At 45.2% G+C, this 21,362-nt stretch overlaps 1 protein-coding gene across 4 annotated transcripts in view; it reads left to right on the top strand.

The window, feature by feature from the left end:
- HPSE2 (heparanase 2 (inactive)) overlaps positions 1–21,076 on the top strand; it is a 569,943-nt gene extending 548,867 nt beyond the window's left edge. For 3 of the 4 annotated variants that reach the window (XM_032608392.1, XM_032608391.1, XM_032608389.1), the window contains 2 exons: positions 790–936; positions 19,720–20,542. In XM_032608392.1, coding sequence (XP_032464283.1) covers positions 790–936; positions 19,720–19,885 — 313 coding nt within the window. In that variant the 3' untranslated portion in view covers positions 19,886–20,542. Of the gene's footprint in view, positions 1–789; positions 937–17,963; positions 18,034–19,719 lie in introns of all 4 variants that reach the window. The other variant, XM_032608390.1, reaches the window with a different exon arrangement.
- Positions 21,077–21,362: the final 286 nt, after the last annotated feature.

Below are 21,362 nucleotides of genomic sequence, written 5' to 3'. Positions count from 1 at the left end.
TAGGGCTTCCCTGGTGGCGCAGTGGTTGGGAGTCCGCCTGCCGATGCAGGCGACGTGGGTTCATGCCCTGGTCCGGGAAGATCCCACGTGCCGCGGAGCGGCTGGGCCCGTGGGCCATGGCCACTGAGCCTGCGCGTCCGGAGCCTGTGCTCCGCAATGGGAGAGGCCACAGCAGTGAGAGGCCCGTGTACTGAAAAAAAAAAAAAAAAAAGAATATATAATAACAATGACATGGCAGCATGTTTAAGATGTTCACGAACTAAAAAAACTGATGAACAATGTGATCCCAATTATGTAAAAACTGAGAAATATATATATGTATGTGTCAAAGAACTCAGTAAATATTTGTTGAATTAATAAACTAAAAAATACTGGAAGGGTATCTACCAAAATGTTATCATATCTTAAGACACTTGGATTATGGGGGATTTTTCTTTTTCTTCTTTGTGTTTCTCTATATTTTTCCTTTTTTTTTCCAATCAGCATATTTTACTTCCATATTCAGGAAAAGATATTTTGTTTTCTAAAATTATTGCAATACATTTAAACAAAAACAAAAGGGGTGTGGTGGGAAGTGGGTATCTTCTTTGCAGGACACCACAGTAACAAGGCCTTCCTGTCTTTGAAAGGCTAGGATGGCCAAGAACCCTAAAATAAGTGCCCTTTCCTGGGGTAGTCCTGTTTCATGCAGCCTGTAAATGATCTAGAAGCATCTAACAGACCACTGTGTTTCCATCTTTCCCTCTGTCTCTCTCTCTCTCTCTCTCTCTCTCTCTCTCTGGATATCAGCCACAACTATGTTCGAGGGTCCATTACACTTTTTATCATCAACTTGCACCGATCAAGAAAGAAAATTAAACTGGCCGGGACTCTCAGGGACAAGCTTGTGCACCAGTACCTACTGCAGCCCTATGGACAGGAGGGCCTGAAGTCCAAGTAAGTGCCGACCCGGAAGTAGATTAGGAGCGAGCGCAGCAGGAGCTGGGTGTGTGGGGAGCTGGAGTGCCACTTTGCTGAGGGCACCAAGGCTGCTGCTAATTCACTCAGGGACTGCTTACTCCCTTTAGGACCCTGGTCAAGCCCCTCCCTGTCTCTAGGCTTAGAGTCCCCAACCATAAAGTCAAACGATGGACAAAATGTATCTCAACAAGGACACTCTTGGATTCTGGACCGCAGGATTCTTCATTATGCAGGATGATCACATTTTAAGCTATTTAGCATCCTTGGTCCCTACCCACTAAATGCTAATAGCACCCCCAGTCATGTGACAACCAAAAACAGTTGTAGTTAAGAACCACATCCATTCCAGCTGTAACATTCTGTAGTGCTGTAACTCCCTGTTTGTCTCCATCTACAAACCTTGTGGGGCTTAAAGGAAGGAGCACTGGACAAAGGATCAGACGTTCAGAGGTCAGGAGTCAGTGCTAATGAATTAAAAATTTGGATTTAATTAAAAGATTTAATTTGGGGTTAATTTGGATTAATTTTTAATTTAATAAAAAATAAATGTAAATAAAACCCTGGAGAAATAAATAAAATCACTGTAAGAATAAAAAAAAGAGTCAGTTCTGCCCCTAACTTTATAGTTTTGGGCACATCACCTCTCTGGAATGCAGTTTCCTTATCTGAACATTAAGAGAGAAATTATATTCTGGGGGCCCTGTAGTCTCTTCAAACTCTGTAAGTGTATGATTCTGTGATACTCTACCTCCCTCAGTCTCTTCTAGAGACTTTGGCAACACAGAAAGCAGCTCTAGGCCACCCCATCCTGGAGGAAGGCCTCCCAGGAAGGGTATGGGATACTGTACAGACTGGGAGCGCTCCCATTCCTTTTTTAATGTTTACCAAGTTTAACAAAGCTACAAACTTGGAGCAGGTGGCTTGTGTTCCCACAGCTGCCCACAACTATTTGCGCTATAATTGTTTGCTGTTTCACAACAACCTTGGTGGCTTGCATTTGGTTTCCAACTGTATGCAATGGGAACAAAACACAATCTGGGAAGTCACTTATTGAGCCTCTTTAGCCCACGCTAGATCTGTATTCAGTCTTGGTTCACATACTGGCTCTTTTTTCTGGCTATAAGTACGTTGCTCCCACTTTTCTTTCCCCTCAATCCTATCTATCCCAGCAGAACTCCCGTGAGCATTTTATCCCCTCTCTCCATTTCCCAGTAGTTCATGACTGGTGTGCTGAGTTCCTGGTCTTCATTCTAGGCAGGAGACTTGGTTCTGGTTCACTAAATAACCTGGGCAAATCCTTTAATCCTAAGCCCATGTAAAGTTCCTGATACCTAGTAAACGCTCAGTAAATGCCCATTGCCTTCCTCTTCCTCAACTCAGAACTCTAGCCAGTTGGGGACGAAGAGGGAAACAACTGCTCTAAGAATGTTCTTCAAAAGTGGCATCTTCTCAGACTTTTAAGATAATGTGTGGATAAGACATCTGTTAAGATTATGATAAAAAGACATAAGAACTGCATAAATGCAAAACCATGAAACATGCGGAAATGATGGTCCAGGGTGGCACAATTTTATGAGCTTGTTTCTCCATCAGCCAAGGGCACAGGCCTCTAACCCTGTTTACCCAACTCTGTGTCCCTGCCTCCAGGATCACAGCTCTGATGTTTGAACCTGGCCACACCTTGGCCCCTGTCCTGCTTATACGTGCTCTTTAGAGTGACTGAAGTGACTCTCACTGGCTTACCGATATGCTGCATTTCCAATTATGCTCTCGTGCATCTAACCTTGTCACCATCTCGGTGAGGAGCTATGTTCTGGCTTTGTTGACAACGTCAGAGAAGGACAGGGGAAAAGAGAATTTCACTCCACAGGGGTCCTGAAGAGGAATTTGGTAACACCCACTGAAATCAAATAGCAATGTTATGCAATTAGAAGAGGGAGCTGGAACCCGAAAGCCTGGATATGAATCCAGGCTACCATTACCTGTGTGACCTCAGCTCCCTTACCTGTCAAGCGGGGTTATTGTGAGAATCAAATTAGAGCATATGGGTGAAATGAAGCCTTCTACAAATGAAAATTTCACACATCCATGCATGCACATCCATATAGAAGTATAAATACAGACACACACATATGATTTTACATATATTGTATTAAAGAGAGTTTTGGATTAGAAGTCAACAGAACTGGATTCCAGCCCTATTCCTGCCAGTACTTCACTATGGAACTCTGGGCCCTTCACTCACTTCTCCAAGCCTGTTCCTCTTCCTGTGAACTCCTACTAATTTAACACCTCTCTCGTTCTAGAGAGAACGTGCTGAGCCATCTCTGACTATAAGCTGCCGGACAGGGACTGCCGTGCACACGTTCAGGTGGTACAGCCCACTCTCCTGCTCAGTAACTGCTCATAAGAGCAGGAGCCCTCCGTGGTTCTGGGATGGGGGTCTCACAGGAAGAGTGTGGTTTTGGTGCAGCAGACTGCAGGAAAGGATGAAAGGAAATGCTAGGAAGTGATTTCAGCCTTTGGTGTCTCCTTCTCTCTCTTATAAACCTCTGGGGCCAGATTCTGTGTTCTGTGCCTGCTAATGCCTTGCTGTAGCCTGAAGCCATGTCAGTTCAGAAGAGGATGGAAAGCTCTGGGAACCTGTAACTGCTTCTGTCTTTAGGGACCTGGAAGAGGCTATAAAGCAGATCAGTGTGCCATTCAAGCCACCAGTTGGGCCTTTTGGCCTGGGGTTTTAAGATTAGGGAGATACCGGCAAACTTTTTTGATGGGTAGAGAACATGGGGTAATTCTCCTTCTCTTAGAATTGCCATCAGGGTTGGAAATAGTTCAGATCTCCGAAAGGGTAGCTGCATGTGAACTTGGGGCTCAGGGATGTTAGGTATTGTACAGGAAGCACCTTTGAGGCCACTCATCAGGCATAGTCCAGACATCCAGGTCCACAGTGAAGGTTCCTGTTTCTGATATCAGTGAGTGAACCAGTCGTAAGACCCGCCACTCAAGTCTCAACTCTTTATGTAAGAGATGGTTCTCACTCTGGGAACCAGACAAAAGGTGGGTGCCCTATACCCTATGGGACAAAAGAAGGGAAACTTTTAGAAAACTGCAGTGTGTACCAGAGAAGGGTATTCTGTGTCTGGAATATATATTCTTCAAAGATGGCTGAAGAAAATAGGGAGATTTAATTTAGACAAGAAAAATAAGGTAAGTTGTGAGGACTTTCTTCAGATATTCAAAGGGCTGCTAAGTGAAAGAAAACAGATTTGGCCCAGGATCCTCTAAAATGACAGAAAACCAGGGACTACAATTTAAAAGAGAAAGATTTCACCACAAAACGAGCTCATTTTCCAAAGGCATGCCTGGCTTAACTGAGGACAGGACAGGCTTTCTCAGGAGGTAGACTATTAATCAAGGAATGAGTGGCCATGGCCACCTCAGAGGTGCTCTAAGATTCCTTACTCAGTGGGAGGTTGAGGTGAAAGATTACTGCTTCCCATCAAACTCTAAAATTCTATTAGTCTCTTCCATTTCCCTCCCCCCACACCCACTTCACTTTTGGAGCCTATTGTCTCTATGGTCACCAGAAAAGTAGCTTCTTCAAGCCACCAAAAAGACACACAAAGAAACTGGTGCTACAAGAGAAAGTGGTAGTTATACCAGGCTAGTTCTCTTGCAAAAAATCTCCAGCTGTAGGTCCCTCCCCTGTCATTTTCACTGCTTTCTCACCTTTCTGGGGGAAACACTAACCATTCACACCTAAGACAGTAATATTTCCCCTTCTAGGTAAATGTAAGAGCACCTTTGGGGCAGCTCTACCATCTACGAGAGAATCTGCCCAATGCCTCATGTGATCACAAATCAATGAACATTGTCCTTTAGGGAATCATCTCTACCCAAGACATAAATATCTCCAATGTCTTTCAGCAAATAGAAAAGCAACATAAAGTTGGGTCAAGCAAGCAATTTACATCAAAAAACAGGAAGACTCACTTTGTAGGGGAAAGTCAAACCAGGAGCAGGTGTCTCACCAGATCCCAGCATTCTGCCCTATGTGTCATATTCAATTCCGTTTGGAGAGAAAATGATCCAAAAATTGGAAAAGAAGGAAACAACTTTCATCACACTGGTTCTTCTATTCTGATGCACTGATGCTAAGAACCCTGGGGTGGAATAATGCTTTGAGGTGGTCTGGTTCACTCCCCTGCCCTCAGACAGTCTGTAGCTAGGACATCTGGACCAGAAGATGCTCTATATCTAAAGACGTCTAGGGAAGGAGTGCCCACAGTTTCAATCCTGTCTGAACATTTAATTTTATAGGAACACTGGGGCAGACCGTGCCTGTGGCTGGGACTTTATATATAATAAACAGCACCATGAAGCATTTTAGAGTTGAAGAAACTGAATTTTAGGGCACTAAGTGACTCATTCAAGAGTCACACAACTTGGGCTTCCCTGGTGGCGCAGTGGTTGAGAGTCTGCCTGCCGATGCAGGGGACACGGGTTCGTGCTCCGGTCCGGGAAGATCCCACATGCCGCGGAGCAGCTAGGCCCGTGAGCCATGGCCGCTGAGCCTGCACGTCCAGAGCCTGTGCTCCGCAACGGGAGAGGCCACAACAGCGAGAGGCCCACATACCGCAAAAAAAAAAAAAAAAAAAAAAAAAAAGTCACACAACTATTAAGTGACAGATCTAGAAAGCACCTATCATCCAGTTCTCCTGACCCCGAGTCCACTGCACTTCCTTCAACACTGTGCTACCCTAAGAGTCCAGTAATGTAAAATTATAATGACATTGAAAAATATACATTATATATAGCCGAGCTCTGTCATGATACTGAGTTCATTTCATCTTAGGCTTAAGAATACAATGTATTATGTATTCATGATACATTATGAATATATTTGAAAAGTATTAGGTGACCCACCAGTTTTCTCTCCTTTAGGCTAACTCATCCCTTTTCCATTAACTTTTCTTCACAAGTCCTAATTTCAGATCCTCTGTAAAAGTTCTTCTTTGAGCTGCTTCTAAGATTCCATTTCCCAATCACAGAATTTTAGGGAAATTTTCTCAGCAAAATCAGGGAATTCCCTTCTGTTTCTTCTATGCTCTTCTCAAACAAAATGATTATTAAATACCAGGAGTGCCTGTAAGTTGGTTTAACTTGAGGTCTCTAAAAATCAATCTCAGCATTTTATATTCTGACCGCATGCACACAGACACTGCCAGATCCCCCAAACCTAATGGAGCCCACCCTCCGAGGGAAAGATGCTGTCAGGGGAGGATTCCCAGGGAAACTGGAGAGTATGTATCTTTATCCATTCATCAACTTTGATTGAGATCCTGCTTTGTGCCAGACATAACTCTTCCTCTTCATCACTCTGACTTTCAGTGGCAATTAATCTGGCTAAATTCTTAATGAATTGTGGTCCCATAATTAATAAGAACTCGGGAAACACGAGTAGACAAATTAGGAAAACAGTCTGAACGTAAAGTTTAATGTGATGTTTCAGATCAGAATGTCTCTTGATTGCCAGGCCACGTCATCACCTGACCTTCAAGAGCTATTTAATAGGGATGTTTGGAGGGGAAAGGGATTCTGAGGTCTCTGCCCTCAAAAAGTTCATCTCTATTATTAGAAGCAAAAAAAACAAACAGGAAGCAGACTGTGGGTGGTGCCATGAGAGAGGTGCAGAATATTTCTGCTTTGGGGCTAATAGGTTTCATATTAAATGTTTAAATTTCATATCTGTATGAGCCTCTCCTTCAGCTGCCATGTTTTAGCCGAAAGAATTTCAAGCCTCCTATGAACCAGGAATCTTATTGCCTGTTCTGTGAAGAAACGAACATCTTTTTCTTCTTTTTTCTACGTACTGCTTATTTTTTCCATCTCTCTGGGATATAACTTTTGCTTTGATTTCAGCCTCATTAAATCCTATATCAAAGGAAAACATTGGCATCTAACTGCATGCCTTTAGAGAGGTGTCATTTGATGTTAGCCAAACAGAGAGGTTCTGAAAATACTGAAGTAACTCCCAGGTGCTAAGACTTTAAAAATATCTTCATGTCCCTGTTGGAACAGACCACATTATGATACTTCATCTCCAGATTCAGAGCTTAGCTAGTATGAAAAGTTCTGAGGTCTGAACTGGCCACCACCTGACCCGCCACAGATATCGGGAAGCATCACATTTATTTTGGGACATGGACAGATCTGGTAAAAGGAGCTTTAGGAAAAACCTTAACCTTAAGAATTCTATACCAAGAATTCTCACTCAGAAACAAAACCTGAAGACCTGTCTTCTGGGACCGAAGGGGCCATTACTCCATATATCTCAGCAGATTCAAGACATCTAAGTGTTCAAGTTCTATACTGCTTATATTAGTTGGTACTTGGAGTTTTTGAACTCTGGTCGACCAGATGTACTCCCTGCAGGTTTCCATTATCCTCACTTGTCTGGGATCATTTAAATTAGTTTCTTCTTAAAATAAACCACTCTATAAAAGTTCTGAAATTATTAAAAGATGACTTTATAGAGGAAAATTTTGGAAGCACTCTTAGAGATCAAGAAGTTTCTTCTATAACATCCCTGACAAAAAGCCCGTCAGCTTCTGTTTGATAAGACTCTTCATCTCATGAGTTGGCCCACTTTAGGACTAGACAGGTCTTATTGCAGGAAAGATCCTCCTTACTTGCGGCCAAAGGGTGTTTTCTTCCCATTTCTATCCTTGCTTTAGAAAAATTAAGCAGAGTAAATCTATACCATCCTTGTAACGATTTTCCAATATGTGTTCCCCTAGAGTTCTAGCCTCCAATCTCAGCTTCTTCAGCCATTCCTCAAATAGCAGGTTCCCTGATCACTCTCCGTCTGTTCACCTTGGAATCCACTGAGTTATATAAACTTATCTCATATGATTAACTGTTCAATTTTCTTACCTCAGACAAGCTAAGCTGTGGAGGTCTGAGAAGGAGTAGGAAATGTGAACATTTTGTTATTACAATTTACGTCACCAACACAGAACAGTAATATTTTAAAATCTTTTCCAACTTCATAATGAATAACAGTATTATTATGTTGAGTTGTATTCTTTAAGTATTAGTGAGGTTGAAATTTTTGCATCTATTAGCATTTTATTGCTTTTGTGAATTTTCTACATCCCCTTTGTGTATTTTTCTATTGGGCTGTTATCCACTTTATTAATGATTTGTAAGTTTTTTCTAATATAAGGCAATTTCCCCTTTGCTACCTATCATATGTGTTGAAATATTTTCCTCAGCATTTTATTTGCTATTTTTCCACCTATTTCAGTTTTAGGGTGTTATCTTGACATACAGAAGTGTTCCCTTTTTATACAGTTAAATCTATTGCTTTGTGGTTCCTTCTTTCCATTTATATGGTTATCTACTTATATTCCTGAAATCAGATAAATATATATCTTTATTTTCTTCTAGTTTCTTTTTTGTTTCATTTGTTATATTCATTACTTTAATGCGTTTCAAATTTGCTTTGATGCTCTGTAAGAGCTAAGGAACATCAATAGTGCTTTTTAAGCTGAGAGTGTGTGAGGAAACCTGTTAACCTCTGCAGGGCTTCAGGTGCCAGTTTTAAAATGTCAGAAAAAAAGATGATGGAGACCTCTTTTTCCTGGAGGTAAAGGCCCTGCTGTTGCACATGTAACCACATCACCTGCAGGCCTTTTGAAAGGCCACTCAGAGCCCCTCAGAGGGACAGAGGAGCCGCAGAGGCTGGGAGCAAGGAGAGGCAAGAGAGATGCCTGGGATTGGGGAGATTTACGAAATGGTTGAGGGTGAACAGGAAGGTGGTACTTCTAACCAGCAAAGTTCAAGTTAGTGTTCCAGTTCAGAAAGTCTGAAATAGATGCTGTGAAAGTATAAATATAAATATATATGACTATATGTATTTATAAGAATTCTTATACTTAAGGCTCAGAGTCAGTCTGTAGAAAAAATAAGGAGAAGTAAAAGTGTAGAGAAATAAGCCTTCCAATTTTTACTCAGTGTACGCTTACTCAACAAGACTTAGAGGAGTTTGGATTCTTTTCACCCTTGTGCTCATTTGAGGGTTTTTGGTGGCTCCTAAAGAGATAGTAGCTATAAGCAATGCATACAGCATTATCTAAGTAACTAATTATATACATATCTGGAAAATATAGTGAGCGTACTGAATGATATATTTAACCCCCTTAGTGCCTTCTGCCTGAAGAGAGCTTGAACTGCTCTTTGTCTGTGGGGAGCTCTCTGTGACACAGCCCGAGACCTGAGAGGAATCCAAATGACTTTAGCGACCTTGCTTTTCAAGAAAAGCACACTTTTCCTTCTCAGTGCTAAAGAAATACAGAGTTTTTTATCTGTGCAGATGCCCCATTGGATTTGGTTCTGAATTCCTGCTGTGAAGTGCCACGCACACACTTCCCTGGTACATATTGAGGAGCTCATCCATCTCACCAGAGTACTCACTACAGGGAAAACATTAACTGCAGCAGTTCTGCAGAAATAGAAGTGCTCACTCTACACTATTCAACAAAAAATTTGCCTTTGAAAAGTTCACATGTTTTTTTTAGTTTAAAAAACGTGGCCTCTTACATGGTACTCCAAAAGAGTAAGAAAAGACCTGTTTATTCAAAAGAAATTTAGAACGTAATGGTTAGAAAACTATTTGATCCCCGACCCCTGCCCCAGCTACCAACATACTCCCACTCTTTCGTCATCAGCTCCGTGCTGATCAACCATGGCTGCACTTTGAATTACCTGGGGGCCTTTAAAAGCCCCAGTGCCCAAGCCACACCCCAGACCAATTAAATCAGTCTCTGGACTGGGACCCAGAAACCAGTATTTTTTAAAGCTCCCCAGGTGATTCAAATATGTGGCCAGAGTTGAGAACTATTGTCCCTCTAGAAAATGCTGGAACAAGATTCCAGCTGATTTGCATCTCTGATTTCACCCAGATTCTATTCTTCATTCAGGCACTAAGCCATTTTGCCAAAGGTGCGAACATGCCAGGAGCCCCTGGGAGTTCTCTATGACTAAGTGGAAAGATGTGTACGGTTCCCAAAGGTTTTACTGTTTGTTTTGTTTTAACTCCCAGATTAGTAATGTACAGATCTCTGTGCAGATTAGAGGATTACAAAATGCTTTTATATTTTACAGTGACTTGACATCTTAAACCAAGATGTTTAGGGATCCAGCATTTTCACTGTTACTTTCTGAGAGATTTCATTTGCTCTCAGCTCTAGAATACATTTTCTTCCAGATCGCTCCCAGCAGCTGGAATCTCTCTGCATAGCTGTCCATCAATACTGTGGTGTCCCCACCCCAGCTCCACTCACTCGGGGACCCTCGTTGCAAGCAGAGATTTCCGTTCTGTTCCAGGTGACCCAGATGAAATCCTGGTAAATGAGCACTTTAGAGTAAAGCTAACACGTTTCTGGGCAGTTGATTCTAAACCGAGGGGCAGGGAGGCAGAATACATAGGCAGTTCTGGTGGGCAGAGAAGAAATTATCCTTGTCTTCTCCTTTCTCCACATCCTCCAGAGGCTGTGGTTTAGGTGATGGGCAAACATAAGCCTCAGGGAACTGAAAAGTCCTAATCCACCTCATCCCTATAGCAGGTCCAGGGCCTTGAATCAGTATTTCTTTGGCTGCCAAGCATCGGGAACCCACAACAGGATGTGGTTCATTCAGACAAGGGGTTGGAGCTCCAAGCTGTGGACCAGCTGCCAAACACCAGCAGTCGCTTGACAGCCTATCCTCCTCCCCACTCACCTTCTCTAGAACAACTCAGAGTCACCACACTCTTTGTACTCTGACATCTGTGGACCCTGGAGCAGAAACTGTGCCACCGGGACGTCTTATTTTTCCCTTTTGAGGGTATACCAGTGCACCTGACGCTATAGGAACACTGTCAAAATCTGATCAAACTGAGCTATTTATCCCTTTGGTTTAGCATATTTGAATAGGTTTCCAGGAAGCCGTGACCTTACAGTAATGGAACTCATTCTGGGCATGACTAATGGACTCTATTTCGTACCCTCACATACGGAAAACCTGTCTGTGCACACACACGCCTGCCCTTTTACCTGACTCTCTTGATCTCGCCTGCAGACTGCCTGTAATAAAGAGAATGCTTCTGATCCTCTACTGCCCCTTCCAGCTCCACACAATTAGGACTGGGGAAACCTGGTCCCTCCCCACACAGGATACTTTAAGACAAGACCGACCACAGAGGGTAAATATAGGAGGATGCATGCATAAGGAAGGGAGAGTTGAATTCTAACCTGGGAATCTGGGAAATCCTCAGGGCTGAGGACCATTGAGCAGGAGCTGTAAGGATGAGCCATACATCTAGGAAATGCTGGAGGGAAGGCTAGTCCAGGCAATGGAATGAGCTTACTAAAGGTTTAGAAGTACGAAAGTTCAAGGGCCATTTTGTTTGGGGCCATAGCATATCGTCTCACATGACTGGAATAGAGGATGCTTTATGAGGTGAGGGGAGAGGCCATAAAAATATATTAGTGCCAGAATGCAGAAGGCCTTGAAACCCAGGCCATGAAGTTTGATTTTCTTTCTCTCTCTCCCCTTGTGTAATGTGTTAATTATAGTGCCTCTGACCACACATTTGCATATTTCTGTGTTTTCTGTCATAGTGGGTAAGGATTACATCTGTTATAATTGAATGTGTACAACACAAAGAACAGTAGGACTATGAATAATACCCCTTTCATAACATTTGTGAATGTCGGCGATCATGGCACCAAGTCTTTACAATGGGAGGGAACAGGGTTAACCACATGGTAAAGTCTCCATGATTTTAATAGCTGGTTCCTATTGTGGTTTGAGTGTGATATGCCTATGACATGGAGCTTTGAGATGGTCACAGAATCAAATTGTCTTCCCAGAGTGCCCCCAGATGACTGCCTCCTCTGTTGGAAGTTAACAATATCAGTGTAAATCCAGGTTCCTTAGCTGGGCTCTCACCTTGTTTGCCAAGTGTGCTGTTATTTTAAACCACTAGAAGCAGATGGTGGGATCCCATGATGGCATAAACCATTATTACACAGACTTGGACAGAACACAGATCAAATCGTGACCCCCAAACCTAACTGCAAACAGGAAAAGCTTACATCCCTAACAACTTGCCTAAAAATCCCCAGCCCTGCTTGCATAAAGGAGTCCTAGTTCGGTGATACAGAAGCTAGATTGAAACTCCTCATTATTTCAATATGCTCTCAAAGAACAGGACATAGGGCAAGTGATCTTATCGGCCTCAAATTGTCTAAGTGGCCAGGAACTTCATATATAATGCGGGCTTTTCAAGGGGTAAGGGGAAAAGGAAGCGTTCACCTCCATTTTTCACTTTGTCTCCTCTCTTTAACAACAACAGAGTAAGGGACTGGAGTGTCCAACCAACCACATGAGAACCCTTGGAGAGGCTGACTGAGTGGAACCCGACAAGCATTAACGTGAACTGCTATCACGCGCAAGAAGGCACTGAACCACGTGCCACTGAAAATTTAGAAATGAGAACAATTAGCCTAGCAGGAGAACAATCCCCTAACACGTAGGAGAAAGCTTCAGGACACGCTTGGGAGGAAGTAATCCTCCCAGTGACCCCTCAGGAGTAGGAGCTCCCCTGAGAGGGCCGTGAGCATCCTACAGCTTTTGCTTCAGCTGGGCAAGTGGGGACTAGCCTGCTGCGGCCACCTCCGAGCGGCCCTCCTCAGCGGGTAGCATCACTCACGGCCATTTCAAAGGAACCTCCTCTCTAAGCTACTCCAGATGCACAGCTTCTCCCGGAGCAGGGAAATTGAGCGAGGTCCCTCCGTCCTCAAACCCGGCCGGCCTCCCTCCCAGCTCTAACCTGCCCCTGAGCCGGAGAAGGGCAGGGCAGCTGCACACACCAGCTTCCTAACTCAGCGAGGGGGCCTCCACGGGCAACTGGGCCTCGTGGGCCTGTAAAGCGCACACAGGTGCGGCTGGCGGGAGGGCGGGGCGCCGGGACCCAGGCAGGAGAGCCAGGCGCTGAGTCGCGCGTTGCCGCCAGCCCCGCACCTGCGCCCCCCTTCCCTGCACGCCAGCCGGGAAGCCGCACCCCCGGCAGGAATCGCAGCCCGGCCTCGGACGGTTCCTTAATATAAGCCACATTGCGGGGGCGCGGGGTGCCGAGTGCACCGCAACGAAGTTTTTGTCGGGACTGGAGTGATCCTGCGGTTTGTTGCTCCAGGAGGCCAAGGGCCGCGCACGTCTCCGGGCCTTGCCGGGACCGGAGAGCAGGCTGGAGGGGCAGAGGCAGGGGCTCCGCTTCGGGGGAGCCGGCGCGCGGGCTCTCAGCACCGTTGTGAAGAGCAAGGGGGACCTCTAGTGGCGCGCGGGGAAGCACGCTGGCACCAGAGTCGAAGCCAGGAGGTTGTGCGGGTTATTGAGCAGCAAAGGGAGCTGATGACCTCCCCGCCCCACACTCCTCAGATTATTATACCTTCTCCCTTCTCTCCTCCTTTCTCCCTCCCTTCTGCTCCCCACTCCTGCTTTCCCTCCCTCCCTCCCTCCCTCCCTCTCTCTCATTTAACAATCCAGAAACCCAGACCAGAGCCAACTGTGACGTTTCTAGGCCTGCACACGTCATGCTCAGATGTGGACTCTAACTCAAGTCTCTGTTCTCCCACCACAGTGTCTTTTCCTTCCAGACTGTAGTTCGTCTACCCGTGTATTTATATCCCATCCTTCTTTTACTGAGCACCTGCTATATGTGGGTTAGTGGACAGGAGAGCACGAGATGAGCAGGGCGGACACATGGTCTTCCTGACTAGGGGAGGGACTGACAAGCAGTCAGCGATCCCAGTGCTGTGACGAGTGCAGAGACAGGAGAAGTACTGGGTGATAGGGAGTGCTTTGCGGGCACCTGACCTGAAGGACAGGTAGGAGTTAGCAGGGCAAAGGAGGCTGGAAGCAGGGATGGAATACGGAGAAGCTTCCAGGAAGAGTGACAACATGTACAAAAACCCTGAGAGTAGAGAGATTGTGACTGGAACACAGAACGCAAGGAGGTGGGAGGTGGTGGGGAGCTGCAATGGGCAGCAGCCACAGGGGCCTCTACGGGCTGCAGACGGAGGTAAATGGCCTCGCTCATGGGGTCTTGTAAGGACTTTGGAGAATGTTCTAGGATCCGCAGGAAGCTACTGAGCATTTAGACAGGTGAATGTCATGATCACATTTCTACCTGTGCAGGATCACTCTGAATTTGGCATTAAACTCTGCTTCAGGCTAGCTATTAGGCTGTGGGCAGCCAACCTGAAAAATGTGGGAGCCAGAAAGAATCTTAGGGTTCATCTAGTCTGTCATACAAATGGAGAAACCCAAGCTCACAGAAGGCAAATCACTTTCTCAAAGTGGCTGAGGTGGAACTAGTTATCTCTAAGTCCCATTCAAGGCCCTAAATATGCCAGCAGAAACCAGACACTAGCTCCCCAGGCTGCTCCCGATAATACGCAGGCTTCCCTTGCCTCTGCTCCCACAAAAGTCCAGCCAGAGTCAGGCCAGAGACCAGCAAAGTATCTTCAAGACTGGCAAAGGACATGCTCACTAGACTTGCTTCCCTGGGACCTCAGAACAGCTGAAAGCTTCCTTCGGTATCCATGGCTAGCAAGAACCATAAAATAAGCCATGAAGACCAGAGATTGTAGACAGGTGGTGGGGGAAGGAGGGTGACCCAGCCAAGGGGATCCCACAGAGACCTGGGAAGCAGAGGGCTTGACTCCAAATTGAGACACTGAATCCCATTTCAAATAGCATGCAAAGAAACCAAGTTTAGGAACAAAGCAATTCAGACTTTGAAAAAACAGATGGTGATAAAAACTCAGTTGTCCTAATATTTGGATAATTTAAAAGCCCTCAGCAACTAGGGAATTAAGAGAAATAGCTCAACATAGACTGGATCATTTAGCATTTGGTTTGAAATGTCACAGGCCAGGAAGGAGGTCCCAGAATGTGATGAAAATATGATAAGAAAGGTTTTCAAAGAAAGAAACGTGATCCTAGTGAGTGCCATCTGGAATTGGGGAACAGCACGAAATAGTAGAAACAGGTATCAGTAGGCCTGAATCCAAGACAGAGCTTAGCCACCTATTAGCTATGTGACCTTGCCCAGGCCACCTAACCTCTCTGACCTCATCTCAATAGTGAAGTTACAAAAATAATAATAATAATACTTGCCTATGTACCTCACAGGGCTCTTTTAGCAGTCACAAGGGAGGCCAAATAGGACTATGGTGAAGGGCTGCAGGGCAAATCTCAGCTCTACCGCTTACCAGCTATGTGACTTAGGTGAATCTTAGACCCCTCTAAACTTTGATGTCTTCATCTGTAGGGATGCTAACACCTGCCTCAGTTGGTAGTTGTGAGGACTAAATGTGATAGAATAAATCACAGCATCCTGCCTTTTGCATAGACAGTGCTCAGTAATCAGTGATTTTTTTATCATTAACATATGTTTGTAAACTTACAAGTTGTTCAGTGCATAAGAGTGGAAGATAATCGTAATATTTAGTGTGATATGACTTAACTGGGTAATAGGATAAATATCAAAATAAAAACGTAAGCAGGAAAATTAGAATGGAGGTGGTAAAGCACACTGTCCATCGTTACAGTGACGGAACTTTGTAAACAAGGTTGTATGAGGACTTAAGGTCTCACAAAATTAACTCAAGTTGGCTTAGCTAAGAGGTGGCCATATAGATCTTTTTTAAGGATGAAAAAACGCTATCAATGATCAACGGCCACATGTCCAGTTGGGACAAGCTATCTAGTGAGTGACTGTGAGAGTCAGCAATAACTCAGGTCTTATCGAACATCTCCAGGGCCACTGAGAGCACCAGCAATGGGTACATTAATGAAATCCGTAAAGACGCTCAGCAAGCCTCCAGGGAGCCTCTTCAGAGCTGGAGAAACTCAGTCCAGGAATACCAGAAATAATGTGAAAGAGCCTCAAAAGTCCATTCACTTGTTCCGAAAACATTCCATCCCAATTCTGTGCCACTTGGTTAGGCACCGAGTATTTAGGGGTGAAAGGCACTGTGCCTTTCCTCATCAAGCTCACAGCCCAGTGAGGGGCAGAGTGGGTAAGTCCCTACAATGCAGTGAGGTGGTTATAAGCTTTGGGTACACGAGAGTGCAGAGTTGGGGCTCCTAACCCAGGGGTCAAAGAAGGTTCCCCAGAGGGGGCAACACGAGAGCAGGCTCGGCAGGGCCCCGGGGCAGTTAGTCCCGCAGAGGAGGAGGAGGGAGCACCACACACAACAACCCAAAGCGGAACTACAAGTCATTTAATCTGGCCACGCTGGGCCAAAGGTACGCTCAGGTTCCCAGGTTCCTTTGTAATGGCAACAAACGTCATAGCCCTCCCACACTAGTACTTGTCCCTTTAAAAACCTCTTGCTTGAAAAAAGCACATGATGCCCCCTTCCTCCCAAAACAATCTATTAGGAATTTTATAGCAGTTTTAAATGAACTTGTGTCTTATTAATCCCAAGTGTCTACAGGCATTCACATTTGAAAAATATTTACTTTTTTTTTTTTAATGAACTGGTATATTTTATTCCCACCAGGATCTACTGACATTTTCATTTGAGAAAGATCTACCTCATTTATGGGCAAAATTTAACTGTTTTTCATTGGGAACAAGCTGTTCATGCGTATACTGATGATGTCCTTACAATGACTGCCTACTCAGCCCAAGCCCACCCCCAGAGGGCTGTGATCCACAGGTAGCACTGCAGTAAGGGGCACTGGCAGCATCTGAGACTGGGGAGGTGGCCGGAGCTTGGTTTCATCGTCCAGATTAAGGTGGAAGGGATGGCGTTGTTGGAGAGTTTGAAGCAGGGACAGCAGCAGATGGCCCTGTCAGCAATGTGGCCAGCACAGGAGAGGTAGGCAAGGCCAGGGGCAAGGAGATAGATCACAGGGAAAACTCTGAACTAAAATAATAGCAGTGAAGGGAGAGAAAGAAGCAGATCTGAAAAATATTTAAAGGTAGAATTGGTTGGATTTAGCGACTCCATACCTGGGACCTGAGGGAGAAGACCCAGATGACCACAGCTTTCTGGCTTAGGTAATCTTATAGAGGGTGGTACCAGCCCAAAGATAAGAAGGCAGAGAAAAGGACAGAGTTTGAGGAGAAGATCTTGACTTTGGACACGTGACTATAAAGTTCCTGTGGAACAGCCAAGTGGAGATATAAGTTAGAAGAAGGATTCAGCCTTGAGATACAGGTTTGGGAAGCATCGACATGCAGATAGTAATTAAAGTCCTGGGTGTTGGTAACAGCACCCAGCTGGAGTATGTAGTGTGGGAAGCAAAGAGGTCCCAGGACCAAGCACCAGCAACCCCAGCATCTGAGAGGCAGCTATAAGGGAACAGTCCCCCAAAAAGGAAACAACATGCAGAAATGAAGGAGGAAAATGGAGGGAAAGAGAGAGAGAGAGAGGGAAAGAGAGAGAGAGAGGGAAAGAGAGAGAGAGAACGCTACCACGGGAGCCAAGGGAAGAGAGGGCTTTAGGAAAGGAGTCATGAAATTCGTCAGTGCCACAGTACAAGGACCAAGAAGTTTACCTACCCAGAATGACAATGAAAAGAATAACAAAAAAAAACACCATCTCCCACTTACATGGCTCACTATGCTTTCAAAGCACTTTCACATTTTTTATTTCATTTCATTCGTACTACATCCTACATAGCCTATATTCTCACAGATGCAAAACTGAGGGAAGTGAGGTAAAGAGACTTGCCAGAGCCGTCTAGGAAGTTAGTGGCCGGCTCCTGGAATTAGAGACGAGTCCACAGTCTTGATCATGCTCCCTGGTTCCAACCATACCTGAGTCAGCTTTTTAACCAACCAATAAGGAAATCAGAATGGAGCCTGTTGCAGAATAACTACTCGTTATTAGTATGGAAATGAAAAGGCTTGCTTCTCACACTTTGTTTTGACTTCCTAGAACCCAGAGATGGCAATACTCTGGGATCATCTGAATCTAAGGGGGTGTTGCCTAACTCCTCAGGGGGAGGGCTTGCACCTAACTCCATATATAGGAGGGGCCACTGAAGGTTTTCAAGTGACAGCAATTTGAGTATGCTTTGGAAAGATTAATTAGTATTATTGAACTAGTATTTGATGGTGCATATGTCTGGTTGTTGGATATTCACACAACCTAGAACCAAATAATAAAATACACTGTGAAGACCTGTCCTGGCTTTTTTTGCACCTGAACCCCCTCTCCTCACCCTGCCCTCCACTCCAATGAGTATGCTGTATTCACCAGAGAGGGTCACAGAAGACTCTTGCATGTTTGGTGAGGTCAACATTGACCTTTAGATCTCAATTCTCACACCTCCACATCTTCCAGAGGCAGGCCTGGCTCTCCACCCAGGAGCCCCCTGCTTGTTCATTCATTCCTCAGTCATACCAACAAGAGAGGGGGGCTGCCCCCTGGCCTGTCAGATCTGGACTGGGCCCAAACTGGTCCACGTCGGGCCGGGCCTGGAGCTGTCTCTCTGCCCAGCTCTCCCCTGGGAGCAATTTACATTGCACTTATCTCTGGGGGTTCATGGCTCTACTGAGCAAGGGGTCTGATGATCTCTCTCTAAACCTATCATTCATCGCACAGAAGGAACACTAAACCAAGACCTCTTTATCAATTTCTAACGGTTTATTCCCTTCACAGCTCAGATGATACCACTACAATGTTATCACACTGGAGGCTGGGCAAGGCCCAGAAATAGCCATCACTGTAATGCTGATTTTCCAAAGTGACTTACAGCCTTATTTCCAGCTAGTGGCCTGGTTCTGGCCTTTTCTGTTGACCCATAAAACTGAGCTTCAGTGGGTACTTGGCTGTCCGAGTCACTCCCCCGTCAGAAACAGCTGGGAGACTGTCTGGATTCTGTACCACAGGCCTAGGATGGGTGATGAGCTGTTCCCCTTTGCCCTCTAAGTCCTTCTCAGGGCTGAAAATGACTGATAACAGGAAGGATAAAAGCAAGCAACGCAGTTGAACTGAGATCACAAATGCCTGCTTTATCACCTACTTCTTTGTGTCTCTAAAATGTAAACATTCATTAAATATTAGATATGGAAACTCATGCTCAGATTAGAGAAAGGAAGGTTGTCACATAAGTCTCTGTCCTCCTCCAGAACTGCCCTAGACAAGTGACACAATGTCAGTTCTCTCATCTCTCAAATAAACTAATGAAAGATGCCAGTTAAATAGGAATTTCTGAAGTCACCTTAAGCCTATGCATCATTCCACACTTTAGGTAGAAGAAAATTCTTTAGGTAGAAGAGTCAAACTGAACTGCTGTTATGATTTAAAGACAAAAAAAAGAGACATGAGACACTTTTCAGCTTCTGCCTCAGAGACATTTAACTTGTCAAAATAAATGATATGTCTCTGGAACTAGACTACCTGTGTTCAAATCCTGGCTCCCAGGACTACAAGCTGTATAGCCTTGGGCAAGTCATCTAAGTACTCTAGGTAGAATGGGGCAAGGACAGTTTCTTCCTCAGAGCATTGCTGGGATGTTCGAGTGTGTTATCAAAGCACCCATCTGAGAGCCTGGGCAGAGTAAGTATCAGTCAGTGATAGCCAGCCGGGCACGGTCAGCAGACGGGGCAATCTGAGGCTGCCCAGGCTTTGCTGCGATGGCTTCCTTTCAAGGCAATAACGAGTCCCATGCTGTTTTTCCTCACTGTAGGTCAGTGCAGCTGAACGGCCAGCCCTTAGTGATGGTGGACGATGGGACCCTCCCAGAACTGAAGCCCCGCCCCCTGCGGGCCGGCCGGACATTGGTCATCCCTCCAGTCACCATGGGCTTTTACGTGGTCAAGAATGTCAACGCTTTGGCCTGCCGCTACCGATAAACCCCCTCACACTCACAAGTCGCCAGCAGGCCTGCTGGACTGCTTTCCACTCTTCTGCCCTAATGGTATCAGTATTTTTCAGGCATCTTCTGAGCAACAAACCAGTCTCTGCCGCCCCATCCTGCTGGAATCAACACTAACTTGCTCTCCAAAGAGACAAATACCCTAGCATGAGCTTAGCCTAGGTAGGTCACTTCTACCCCAAAGGAAAATGTAGACCTCTAAGCACGAAGGTATGTGTGTAGAGCTGTATGCACCCTTGTACATGCACCGTGAGAACAAGCTGACAGTGCACTTCCAGGACAAATGAAATAACTCCCCACAATCCTGGTCACATAGCAAAATAACTACAGACCTTAGCCTGTGGCTGCTGCCCTCGGCAGAAGATGAGGAAGGAAAAAAACCCGGTGGACATTTGAGAGCCCAGTCCCCCCTAACTCCTTTCCTTTGTTTGTTCCCTGCTGTTGCCCTGGGTTTCGTATCACCTCTCCTCCCATAGGGGAGCAAGTGGGTGAGTCAGTGCTGGCCTGCTGGGCGAGCTGTTAATGTAATTTCCTGGCTCATGTATGAGTGTGTGCATCTGGGTTTCTGACAGTGGCATCAATCACTAGCTATTCCTCTGGGAAGCGGGTGCTTCAAAAGTAAAATTGCAATCATGCTCCAGATTTTGTAAGAAGGTTCTATTCCTCTGTGAATCCAGATTCCCCCAGGGTTGGAATGGAAGTCAGGTAACAGTATTCACTGAGTGGACAGCAATGTATTTGGCAGCACAAAAAGCGGTCATCATCTGTCATGTGGCTGCGAGGGAGAGAGTTTTAGTCCAAAGAGAAAGCGCACCCAACCACCAAACACAGACACACACACAAACACACACACACGTGTCCCTCGGCTGAACAAAGCAAATAATTAGACCTACCTCAATTTTGAGAGAATATTAAGGGCTTGATAGGGTAAGTCCTTAATGGTTTGGTTGACCAAAACCATTTTAAAACAAGGGATAAATCAAAGCTCATCACAACTGTAAGACACACCTGAATCTAACCTTTCTGCTTCCTCCCAAGCATCTGAGTGCTCTCAATGTCTTGTACTAGGCAGAAATCTAACGTGCTCGTGAAAGATGACCGGGTCCATGCTCTCCCAGACCAGCTTATCTGAGCATAGAACTAAGCTTTCAGTTCGCCACGTTGGGGAAGGGGGATCTGGAGACTGAGGTCTGATGGGGAAACTGTGGAATGGGAGGTGGGAGGCCCCCGAGTTGGGCAGGGGGGAGTGGAGTGGTGTAAAGTTCATGATGAGGACCTTCTGTATGATTCAAGAGGTTTGTGTGGGTCTTTGCAAACAAGCTGCAACTGAAATGACTTTCTTTTCTGTGGATCTGATTTTCTTTTGCAGGATGAATGACACAAAGAATGCTTTTTTTTTTTAAGGAGGAGATATTAGACAATGTCACAGGGTTCCAGTAGAGAGAGATACAACT

This window comes from Phocoena sinus, chromosome 16, assembly GCF_008692025.1.
Source record: "Phocoena sinus isolate mPhoSin1 chromosome 16, mPhoSin1.pri, whole genome shotgun sequence".
Lineage (NCBI taxonomy): Eukaryota > Metazoa > Chordata > Mammalia > Artiodactyla > Phocoenidae > Phocoena > Phocoena sinus.
This window is presented reverse-complemented; position numbering and strand designations above follow the sequence as displayed.